Source organism: Lissotriton helveticus, chromosome 1_1 (assembly GCF_964261635.1).
Source record: "Lissotriton helveticus chromosome 1_1, aLisHel1.1, whole genome shotgun sequence".
NCBI lineage: Eukaryota > Metazoa > Chordata > Amphibia > Caudata > Salamandridae > Lissotriton > Lissotriton helveticus.
Window position 1 is genome coordinate 1,324,817,635 of NC_136057.1, and position 12,044 is coordinate 1,324,829,678.

The 12,044-nt window shown below is 48.3% G+C and overlaps 1 protein-coding gene across 1 annotated transcript in view; it reads left to right on the top strand.

Moving 5' to 3' along the window:
- The first annotated feature begins 1,325 nt into the window (after positions 1-1,325).
- Positions 1,326-12,044, top strand: part of SYDE1 (synapse defective Rho GTPase activating protein 1) — a 140,098-nt gene continuing 129,379 nt past the window's right edge. The window contains exon 1 of the mRNA XM_078682195.1: positions 1,326-1,583. Coding sequence (XP_078538321.1) covers positions 1,496-1,583 — 88 coding nt within the window. The 5' untranslated portion in view covers positions 1,326-1,495. The remainder of the gene's footprint in view (positions 1,584-12,044) is intronic.

Genomic DNA, 12,044 nt, shown 5'->3' on the forward strand with positions numbered 1-12,044 from the left:
CCAGTGGCTCTGCAAATACCAGCCACCCAAGCCATTCTTATAGCTTTGGGGGCCTCGAACAGTCTGAAATGTCACACTTGTAGCAGTGGGTGGTGTAAGCTGTGGTGGCCTTCTGACGAGGGCCTGGCCCTTTTTTTTTATTTTATTTTTTTATAAATTAAGCATTTCAGAAAGTTCTTGAGCTGACCTTAAGGAGTTATCATTTTTTTAGATAGTGGCCATTGTAATCTCCATAGATTTTTGGATCTGATTCCCGCATATCCACAACTATAAAAATTAAAAACTAAAGGAACCCTATTGGATGAAGGAGGTGTAGGTCAGAGTGCGCTGACTGGCTGGCAACAAGAAAATAATTTCTCTTGTGGTCACCATTTCAGGAAACAGGGCACAGTCCCTACGCCCTAAATCTAATTTCAAAGGCCAAATAAAGGGGCATGGTGAGCACACCCTGATCCCCAGGTTATAGTGGGGGACAATCATGGGGTCAGAGAAACTTGCCCTGGGTATGAAGCTTTCCTTAAGTTTGAGCTATCAAATCAGGGTCCATTAATCAACAAAAAAAATGGACCTGGCGAAAGGCCAAGCTTTGGGGGGGTCAACCCAATTGATTGCCTCATAATAACACCCCTAAAATTCACTGAAAAAACACAGTTAAAAACAGAGCAATGGCTGTGACTCCAATAGGAAAAATCACTGAAATTCCCCAGTTATGGTATACAGTGCACACCCTACCAGACGGCGCCATGTAGAAAATAAAACACCCGTGTCAAAATGGGACAACAAAAAACAGACTGGCCACCAACAGCAAAACATAACGCGTGACGTAAATTAAGGGATGTGTGTGAGAATAAATTCATAAAGTGCATATGAATGTCCAAAATGTGCAGGCATTTGCTTGAAGGGGGCAAAGAATGCTCCAGAAAATAAACAGAATTGTTCAAAAGGTTTGAAAAATTCATCCAAAAGTTGCACAGTTGCTCAAAATAGCACATAATTGTTCGAAATTTGCTCAGAATTGTTCGAAACGTGCAGAGAAATCTTTAACGACTATAGAGAATTATGCAAAATTTCTCACAGTAATCTAAAGAAGTATTCAGATTGTTCGAGGAGTGAGTCAAATTCATCAAAAGGTGCACAGAATGCCATCTCTCGTCTGCTCTGTGACCACGCAGTATCCGCTTGTGAAAGAGGCAGGCAAATAAAATAAAACGAGAGAGAGAGATGAGAGGGAGCGGTAGAGAGAGAGACTACAACACCCAGACTCCCACAGTCGCCCCCACCTCGCGCCCCCGCCCTACTCAGCCTAAGACCCAAAAGGGAAAACAGTGGCTGAAAGCACGCCTGGAATTCGCTTCCTGCGACTTTCCTTCCAGAGGAGCTGGACAAGAGGAGGAGCTGAGGATGGAAGAGCGGCCGCTAGAGTTGGGGGGCTGCCCTCCAGGGGGGCCTCGGGGACCCCCCTGTCCGTCCTAGAGTGCCCCCAGCAGCTTGCACCATGGCGGAGCCTCTGCTGAAGAAGACCTTCTCCAGGCTGCGGGTCAAGGACCGGCTCAAACGCAAGAAGTCCGATGCCAAGGAGCGGGGTAAGGCGCTCAGAAACTTTCATAGAGGGAGGTAACGTGCCTATAAGTCCCAGGTAGGGAGTTAAGGCGCTCAGCTCCCATAAACTCACAGCGAGCGGTGCGAAGCGCGCTGAAAACTCTAGGGAGCAAGGTTAGGCGTCCGAACACTTTCAGAGGGAGAGGGAAAGCGCTCAGAAACGTTTACAGGGGTAGATAAAAGTGCCCCGAAACCTCCAGGGAGCAAGGCAACGCGCCTGGCACCAAGAGACTTTCAGAGAGCAAGGTAACGCATTAAGAATCTTTCAAGGACCAAGATAAAGCGCCCAGACGCGTCCAATGTGTGACGTAAGGTTCTCGAAACCAGAGAGGTTGACAGAGTGAGAGAAAGCTTCTGAAATCTCCAACGATGGGTTGAGGGAAGGCGCTTGGAATGGCACTTTAAGATTTGCAAAGAGTGAGGTAAAGTGCCCTGAAACCTCGGGATGCACTGCCAAGGCGCCTGGCACGCAAAGATTTTCAGAGAGTGAGGCAAGATGTCCAGAGACTTCCAGAGATTGAGACAGGAGTACAGACGCCTTCAGAAATGTGATAGAGGCTAGAAACACCCAATGGGTTTGCTAAAGCGCCCGAGCGGCTTCATACTGTAACTGTGGGACATAACACTGACTTTTTAAAGGGTGGGCATAGATGTCAAGTAGCCCATGTCATTTATAACTTTGGGTTTTCCTGACTTTTTAGTATACAGCAGCACTCTGCGTGTGATTTTACTAAATGCCATTCATATACGGTTAACATTTAAACTACAAGTCCATTAAAGCACTTTATTGTTTATTGAAAGGTTTGAACTGGCTGTAGGTGTCACACATGACATAGGCTGGGGTGTAGCTTGGTCAGTAAGGATTTCCCAATAATCAGGCTGGCATATAATGGCAAAATATATTATTTAAGAGGGAATGATGAGGCTTAAGGGGCAGTGGAGAGGGAGAACAGTGCGGATTAGTAGGGTCTGGTGGCTTAGTGGACTAATGTCCCCTGCTGGGGCCTGTGTTGGACGTCATGGTCACAGGTTCAAATCCCAGCAGGTCCACTTAGCCTTTCATCCTTCTGAGGTCGATAAAATGAGTACTATTGAGTTGGGTAACACTAAACATCTGTTATCCATGCCAAGATACCCTTTGTGGTGAATTTGCAGTTTACAAATACAGGTTATGTTATATGGGTTACTAAAAACGCAAATTGTTGTAAAAATAACCAACAGTTTTAAGAACTTGCACTGAACTATACCCGACGGAAAGCAGCTGTATCCAACTATTTGCTAGAGAATCCATTTAATAGGGTGTGGTGTAACACCCCAAACACCCCTGAAGCTACACCCCTGGTCACAGGTCTGTTTTGCTGCTACAAGTGAGGTAAGGGGTACAAAAGGGGGTGGTGATGGACGGAGCATCTGAACCAATCAAACACTCACACCCAGTCAACAGATCTGGGTTTAATCCATCACCGTTCTTTAGCCCACTCTGCCACCCCAGTTCAGACATGGCTATATGCAAATCAGTCTGACCCTGTGCCTCATGGGAACAATCCAGCCCGAACTGCCAAGCCATGCCTTCCCTGGACCGGAAACAAGCTTCCGAGGACCGGTTTCTGGCATTGCAGCCGTCTTCAGCCCGGCTTGCTTGACTTGGGGTGGCAGAGTGGACTAAAGAACGGTGATGGATCAAACCCAGATCTTTTGACTGGGTGTGAGTGTTTGATTGGTTCAGATGCTCCGTCCATCACCACCCCCTTTTGTACCACAAGTGAGGTAAGGCATCCAGAGACTTCAAAGGAGCGAGGCAAAGGCCCACAAAACCCTCATGGAATGAGGTATGGGGTCTGCAGGCCTCAGGGGGTGTGCAAGGCTTACATCACACTGAAATCGTAACTGAGTGAGCTGAGGAGAACAGAGACCCCTGTATATTTAAATAACGCACTCCAGAAACGCCCATGGTGGTAAGAAACATTCATTGAAACGTAGGACTTGGAAACTGTAGATGAATTAAGGGGGGAGGGAGGCTAGAAACTTTCAAGTAGTCCCTTAAGCTGTTCAGTGAGATCAGTGACTCAAAACCATTAAGTGATGTAAAGCGCCTAAAACCCTTGAGTAAGTGGTCAGTGATCTAAGCTCCATAGAAACAAGAGTGGGTTAGGGTGTCCCAATGTCAGGAGCCTTGCATGACGCCTCATGGGAGTGCAGATGGGAGGCGAGGAGGCCAGAGCAGTTAAGAGTGATGTAAAATGGCCAGAAGGCATGGGAAGCGTTGCAAGGCGCCTGGAATACCTTAGGAAAGGTGGTAGATGCTACAAGGCTGCTGGGGGCAGATGAGGTAAGGAGCTGCAAGGTTTTCGGGGGCATGGGGGGTTATCCACTGGGGGTGTCAAGACAGATGAAGGTTTTGGTGAACACACTAACGAGGCACACGATGTCCTGTCCATTTTAAAGAAGCAAGGGTGGTGAAATACGTGTTTAGTGACCAATGGAAGCTCTCCAAGTCCCACCACTCAGGCGTTATAATTGGATTTCGACAGGACACTGAATGAGAGCGAAAAGAGAGGTCAAAGGGCACGTTCAGTCGCCAAAATATAGGCTCTCCTTAAGAGAGCATTCAGGGAAGTGTGGCAAGAGGCGACCCTGGCACAGGGCGATGTCAAGTTTGCTTGTGAATTGCGCTGGTGAGCTTGAGTGTGGGGCGAGGGAGGGGTGGGTTTACAGAGTGAAAACACTGCAGTGCAAGCAGAGTGGATCTGCCTTTGAGCATTGTTGTTTGCAGAATGGTGTGGCTTTTTGCAGGTTCTCGTGGGTCCATGGACACAGTGGTCCAGAGATTTTGCAGCCTGATCTGCCCCTTTGTGTCTGCGCAGTGTGATCTTGGACAGTATCATGAACAGCGGTGCTGGCTCAGAGCAGAAATGGGCGCCTCTGTTGTGCATTTACACTCTCTACAGCTCAGCGGTCCGAGTGCATAAAGAAAAGTATGGGAACTGTAATCCTGGGTGCAATGGGGCGGGTCTGAGACATGGCTAAAGAGAAGAAAATATTCTGTAACTATTTTGTTGGCCTTTCACCTTGTGGCAACTGTATATAAAATAAAATGCAGACATCTTAAATGAAAGTAAAATTCAACTTGCATTTACCAGTGGGAAATGCATTTTCTGGTTGAAAAGCTTGGCTGGTTAATGCAATCACTTCATATGTCTGTAAGTGTAACTGGACGGTCACTGATTTTGAATCCTGGTTGGTGCACCAGGGAACTAGTGAGCTGTATTTATAGTGCTTAGAGTTCCAAACCCATGACCGAAAGCACTGCCAATACACAAGGCATTAGTTTAATAAAATGTAGTGCACACAGTATATGATATATTTCACACAGTTTGTTGCAAAAAAGTGCAAAAAGATTGTGCTTAAATGTTTACAGTGCTTTCCAAAGTTATGGTTTTAAGTAATATGCAGTGGCGACTGTGCAAAGTGGAGGGCAACGCAAACGTGCGGGGTGGTTGGGAGAGGGGTAAAAAATAAACTAACTCAATTACCTGCCACTGTGGCCAATGCCTTGGTGCTTCTCTCCTGACGCTAGTGCACTGCACAGGCTCCCATGGTCCAATCACGGCACTGCCAGCATGAGAGCAGCGCCCTGATTGGCCTCAGTGTGCTGACTTGATGCTCGCTGAGGCACAGGGAGTCTGCGCTATTTCTCCACCCCGCTATGCAACACAACTGGTTGGCGAGATGTAAGTGCGCATGTTGGTTTGTTCGGCCGTCTTAGAAGGGCCAAACCAACATGCGCACTTACAGTGCCCCCACCACTCCTCCTCTCTCCTGCTGACGCAGTGACGTTCCCAGGATGGCCCTGCCCCAAGACTCGGCTGGGAATGGCAAGGTAAGAAAAAATAAAATTATAACAAAATGGTTTTATTATGATTTTATTTTTCACCTTTGCGGCCTCTCAGCAGTGGGGCGACGCTCCTCTGCCATAATGGAGGAGACAATTGTACCTTTTACAAACCTTTTTACAGGTTTCTGTTTAAAGGACAGATTTTTCTAATTAAAGCATATACCTGACTTCCAAGCAGCCTTTAGAGTTGTTGATTCATCTAATGCACACATTTACTTGTTATTCAGGCAGCAGGCACCCTGAGAGAAGGCTTGCTTCTTCTTTATCTACCCAGGGCACTGAACATTGGAGGTGTGCACAGAATGCACCACGGATTACAACATATCCATTCACTCACAATGCAGGAGAAACTAGAACTCTCCTTTCAACATTCTGCATCTGAACCTTTCAAGACTTTTTTTGCAATTAAAAGTACTTGGAACTGTTTTGATGACATGAATAAAGTTTGGGAACGGCGATCCTCGTTCCCCTGCCCACTTCGATCTTTGCTAAAGCTCATATATTTCACTCGGACTTTCTCTGAGTTAGTACACGAACTGCAGGGGTGACTTTCTGAGATTTTGTTTCATGCAATAACTCTGAGAAATGCTGAATGCAGGATCTCGGCTCTATCCAGACGGTGCAGCTGTTCGTGCCCGGGCCCCATGAGCCGTGCACGGGGCGGTTCTGTGCTCGCGGGGGGGGGGGGGGGGGGGGGCTGACGGATCTTTGGGTGGAGGGTTTGCCGTGGCTTCCACTGGCGGTGGTTCAGGGAAGTTTACAGTTGCGCTGGTTCCGAGCAGAGGGCCTGTTGTGCGTTTGCAGTGTCGACTCTAAAGTGTGTACTATAGATTTAACTCGCACTAACTGTGAGAAATTCAGAGTAAAACGTCTGTCCTTTAGATACTGCAAAAAAAAACAGGCGCGCGCCTTTGCATTAAGCCAGCATTTGTTAAGGCTAAGTCCGGGTCTGAGCATGGAGCAACTGTTTTATTTTATTATTTTAAGATCCATGGGGCAGTGGTCTCCTGCTGCCCCACTGCTCCTGTCTTTGCACCGAGTGGCGAAGGGTGCTCCTGTTTTGCCGCAGTTGCCTGCACTGTGCGTGTTCCTCTTTTCACGCACCCTGGTTAGGCGTTTGTGTGTAGACAGGTGATGCGTGTTTGGCGGGAAGATTCTCACTGCACCGAGATGTCCGACCTTGCTACAGATGGTTTTGCTCTTGGGCAGCAGAGGGTTCAGACTCTGTAGAATGCGGGATTTTGTTTCTTGATAAGGGGGGGTGGGGGGGGGTAGCATAAATTGACAGTTGGGGTGGGGGGCACGTGGTTAGGTGGTTCGCAGGAACGAGGACACCACGGCCCGGGGCTGCTCCAGACTTCTGCCCACAAAGCCCAGACCGTTATGTGCAGGGAATGTAACTAGCCGACGGGGAAGGGGAAAAACACAAGTCTGGCGCACACACAAGGCCTTTCTTTCTCCCTCTTAAGGAATTCTTGGGAGCTAGTGGTCCTTCCCGGGACACAGGCCTGCTTTCAGGTTTTTTTTTGTGGGGAACGGGGGGCGTTGGAGGGCTACAGTGAGTATTAACCCGCAGCACCCATTCACTTCCAACTGTCCTCCCGAAGAACAGTTTCACTGTTGAAAATGTTACATTTTATTTTTCCTGTTTTTTGAAGTGCGCTGCTATTTGGGGATCTGTAGCTGAAAACCTAGTGCCGTAGGTTGAGCTCATGCTGCAGCTGTCTGTGTAACCTGCTGGCCATTAATATAATACTCAGTTAAATTGAGCCAGTCTTTCGTCTTTGCCTGCCTTTTGGCGTTTGTACTGTTCGGTCATAATCTATTTTCTCAGAAGAGGCCCTTTCTCTCTTTGCAACATGTCACGGCGGTACGTCACCAACATGCGTACCGCCTACATGGCTGTGAAAGAAATTATGAGAAATGACTGCCAGAAAAAAAATTCCAAGGGTTGGCTGTTTGAAGCACAAGCTATTTTTGGAAACGTAAAATGCGTTCCATTCTATGTTGAAATTGCAAAAACAGCGCTGGCCACAGACTGCCTGTTTTCTGTTCCCAAAAAGCGTTGGAGGGAAAGGGGGGGTGGGGGTCATTTCCGGAAGCGCATCCACCCACCATTGACTTTAAAAGTTCACGACGGCTTGTGTTAAAATCAGGAGACAAATGATAAAATCTGGGGCGTAGAATTAAATAATGCGATTTCTTCATGTTTTAGGGCAATGTGCTGTTGGTGATGGTTCTCTGGGAGCCGTACAACACGGGGAGGGGGTGGGGCGGTGTTCCCGAAAGGGGCGGGGCGTCTCAGCTTGTGTGCTGTGTTTGTGTGCTTGGCGTGATTTTTAGGATGTATGTCACTGTGGTATGTCTCGAGTGGTGTGTCTTTTCTTCACCAAGTGTTTCATTGCGTTGTTTGCTTGTAGAGCTGTGTGCGGATGTGATGGTTCGTGTGCTTCTTCTTTGTGGCTTGGACAGTTCTCACGCAGAGGCACTTTTAGTAAAACACGTCATGTCAGGCAATCTGCCTCCGTATTATCCGAAGCATCCAGTGTGTTTATTCGAATCTGGTTCCCCTTGCAGAGGTGATGCACAGTGGTACCTGAGGTCGGTGTCATGGGGCCCGAGCAGAGTCAGTCGCACGCTTTGAAGTTTCTGGCACAGTGTGCCCTTCTTAGCCTCCAGGGTTGCCAACGAGACATAATTCCCTCACTCTGTGTACTCGAGATCACATGTTCGTGCGTCCATGTTATTAAACGGAGTTGTTCATGATTGCCACTAATCGGCGTGACGGGTCATAGGGCGATCACGCGGGAGGGGGGAGGGGAGGGGGGGGGTGGCAGCTGCCTCCACCCTCAGCCCGGGTGTTGCATGTTCGTAACTGCACCAGCTGAACTCTGAGACACCCGACACATGGGTGTGCCCGTCCGAGGCCCGCTACTTAGCGTGACCTTCAGTGACATGGGTGAACCTGCTTTCCGGGGTCGACACACGTCAGCTTCCAGGCTCTCCAGTGCGCCGTGGGAATTGTAGTGCACCGTGTGCTCCTGGACAAATGCATCCGTCTCTGTTCGCCTAGTGTACTTAACTGCAAAAAGGTGGGAGATCTAGGGAAGCGCGCAGACCTAGTATTGATTGGTACATACAGCAAGCACTGGCAAAGCCAATGGGTCTCACTTTTTTGCTTTGTCTATGCTTTTGCTGATGCTGTTGCTGTTCGATTCCTGATGTGAGTCGTGGAAGTGTATAGTTCATGCATTCAAAAAGGGTGGTAAACAGTTCTTGCTGTAAGGGAGGGAATAAGAAGCGAGCAAATGAGCGTCAAGCAAGCCCACCAATGATAAACAATAGGCTGGTCCACAGCCCACTCCAAGTATATCGTTTCGTAGACAATAGGCCTTCTACAGCAGGCAGCCAAAGCTGTCTGTAGCTATGACGTCACAGATAGGCTTGGTATGGACATACTCAGAATGCACCACTTTGCGAAGCAGAAGTCTGGGATTTGATGAGATTGGGGGCGGGGATGCTGGCATGGACCTAGGGGAGGAAGCCATATCCCCAGATTGAATGGCAAATAGACGCCCATTCAAACATGAGCTGTTCACCGAGCAGGGCAGGCATGCTGACCACATGACTTCATATCACAGAGAATGTCCTGTTTACAGTCACTTCAAATCCTGCTGCATTGTGGGAATTGGATTCTTTGTTTAATTCCATGAACGACTTTGACTGTACTGCCAGATGACAATCGGGGACCCTAAGGACCTCTTCTCCCTTTAGATTTAGTATAATTGCTCGGTGGAGGGTTTAGAATTGGGACAGGAAGAAGTGGCGCTCAAGCAAGTACGCAATGGAGTCAAAAAATTGTGATGAAAGAATACGGTGTCACAAGGTCAGAGGAAAACAAACCCTAGCAAAACAACCCCTGCTAGCGTCTGGGTATGAATCCACACTCTGAATATAGAACAAAGTCCTGTGCACACGTTTCAGAGTATAGGTTTTAGTGTAAAACCATTTCAGAGTACATTACGTTCAATAATTATGAAGGTCGACATAAAGATTCCTTTATATTAAGTCTTGTGGGTCAATACAGAAAGAAAACCAGCCGACTCATGTTTCGTCAATCGGGACTTGTCCAGTGACTCTTCAGGGCTGTAGGCGTAGTACCCACGGCTGTACAAAAATTTGTTTTACCGGTGATATTTCCAACCCCGCCACTATAACAGAGTAAAAACTTGAGCGTGGTCCATGGAAAAAGACACCACAGAAATGGGGGGGGGGGGAGGGTGGGGGGGGGGGACAGGTCCCTCACTCTCCCCAAATGCTCCAAGGAGTAGACGGCCGTGGGAGTCCTCCTATGGGTGGACCGTAAATGCAGGTCTTGAACTGGGATCTCTCCGTCTCCTGTTCCGAGTAATGGGCCCTCTGGAACGGGATAGACTGCTCCAGATGCAGTCTTGAATGCAGTGCTTTGAAGGGTCCCTAGAACGGGATAGAATGCTCCAGATGCGGTCTTGAATGCAGTGCTTTGATGGGCCCTAGCGCAAAAACAACAGTTGATGGACAGAATGCAGAACAATGTCTTACATTCACCCCAGTACAGAGATCTGGCCTAAATCCATCGTTTTTTGGCTCACCATGCCATTCCAGTTTGAACCCAGCCATATGCAAATCAGTCTTGACCCTGTGCCCCATGGGAAATGTCCAGCCCAAACTGCCAAGCCAGGTCCTCCCTGGACTGGAAACAAGCATCCTAGGACCGGCTTCAGGCTTTCAGCCCTCTTCAGCCAGGATAGCTTGATTCCAGTGGCATGGAGAGAATGGGACTCGCGTCTGAGCATACACGTCCCACTCGGGGTGACAAATGCAAAAACAACAGTTGATTGACAGAATGCAGAACAATGTCTTACATTCAACCCAGTACAGAGATCTGGGCCTAAATCCATCGGTCCTAGGATGCTTGTCGGTCCAGGGAAGACATGGCTTGGCAGTTCGGTCTGGACTGTTCCCATGAGGCACAGGGTCAAGACTGATTTGCATATGGCCATGTCTGAACTGGGGTGATGTGGTGAGCAAAATAACGATGGATTAAACCCAGATCTGTGACATGGGGGTGAATGTTTTGCCATTGCGCAACATTCCGTTTATCAATTGTTGTTTTTGCATTTGTCACCCCGAGTGGGACGGGTATGCTCAGACGTGAGTCCCGTGCTCTCCATGCCACTGAAATCAAGCTATCCTGGCTGATGACGGCAGATAGCCAGGAACCGGTCCTAGGATGCTTGATTCCGGTACAGGGAAGACATGGCTTGGCAGTTCGGTTTGGACTGTTCCTATGAGGCACAGGGTCAAGACTGATTTGTATATCTGAACTCTGAACTGGGGTGGTGTGGTGAGCAAAATAACGATGGATTAAACCCAGATCTGTGACATGGGGGTGAATGTTTTGCCATTGTGCAACATTCCGTCCATCAATTGTTGTTTTTGCATTTGATGGGCCCTAGAACAGGATAGAATGCTCCAGATGCGGTCTTGAATGCAGTGCTTTGATGGGCCCTCTGGAACCGGATAGAATGCTCCAGATGCGGTCTTGAATGCAGTGCTTTGATGGCCTTAGAACAGGATAGAATGCTCCAGATGCAGTCTTGAATGCAGTGCTTTGATGGGCCCTCTGGAACCGGATAGAATGCTCCATATGCAGTCTTGAATGCAGTGCTTTGATGGCCCTAGAACAGGATAGAATGCTCTAGATGCGGTCTTGAATGCAGTGCTTTGATGGCCCTAGAACAGGATAGAATGCTCCAGATGCGGTCTTGAATGCAGTGCTTTGATGGGCCCTCTGGAACCGGATAGAATGCTCCAGATGCGGTCTTGAATGCAGTGCTTTGATGGCCCTAGAACAGGATAGTATGCTCCAGATGCGGTCTTGAATACAGTGCTTTGATGGGCCCTCTGGAACCGGATAGAATGCTCCAGATGCAGTCTTGAATGCAGTGCTTTGATGGGCCCTCTAGAACTGGATAGAATGCTCCAGATGTGGTCTTGAATGCCGTGCTTTGATGGACCCTCTAGAACTGGATAGAATACTCCAGATGTGGTTTTGAATGCAGTGCTTTGATGGGCCCTCTGGAACCGGATAGAATGCTCCAGATGTGGTCTTGAATGCAGTGCTTTGATGGGCCCTCTGAAACCGGATAGAATGCTCCAGATGCAGTCTTGAATGCAGTGGTCTGATTGGCCCTCTGAAACCGGATAGAATGCTCCAGATGTGGTCTTAAATGCAGTGCTTTGATGACCCTAGAACAGGATAGTATGCTCCAGATGCGGTCTTGAATGCAGTGCTTTGATGGGCCCTCTGGAACCGGATAGAATGCTCCATATGCAGTCTTGAATGCAGTGCTTTGATGGGCCATCTAGAACTGGATAGAATGCTCCAGATGTGGTCTTGAATGCAGTACTTTGGGCCCTCTGAAACCGGATAGAATGCTCCAGATGTGGTCTTGAATGCCGTGCTTTGATGGACCCTCTAGAATTGTATAGAATGCTCCAGATGTGG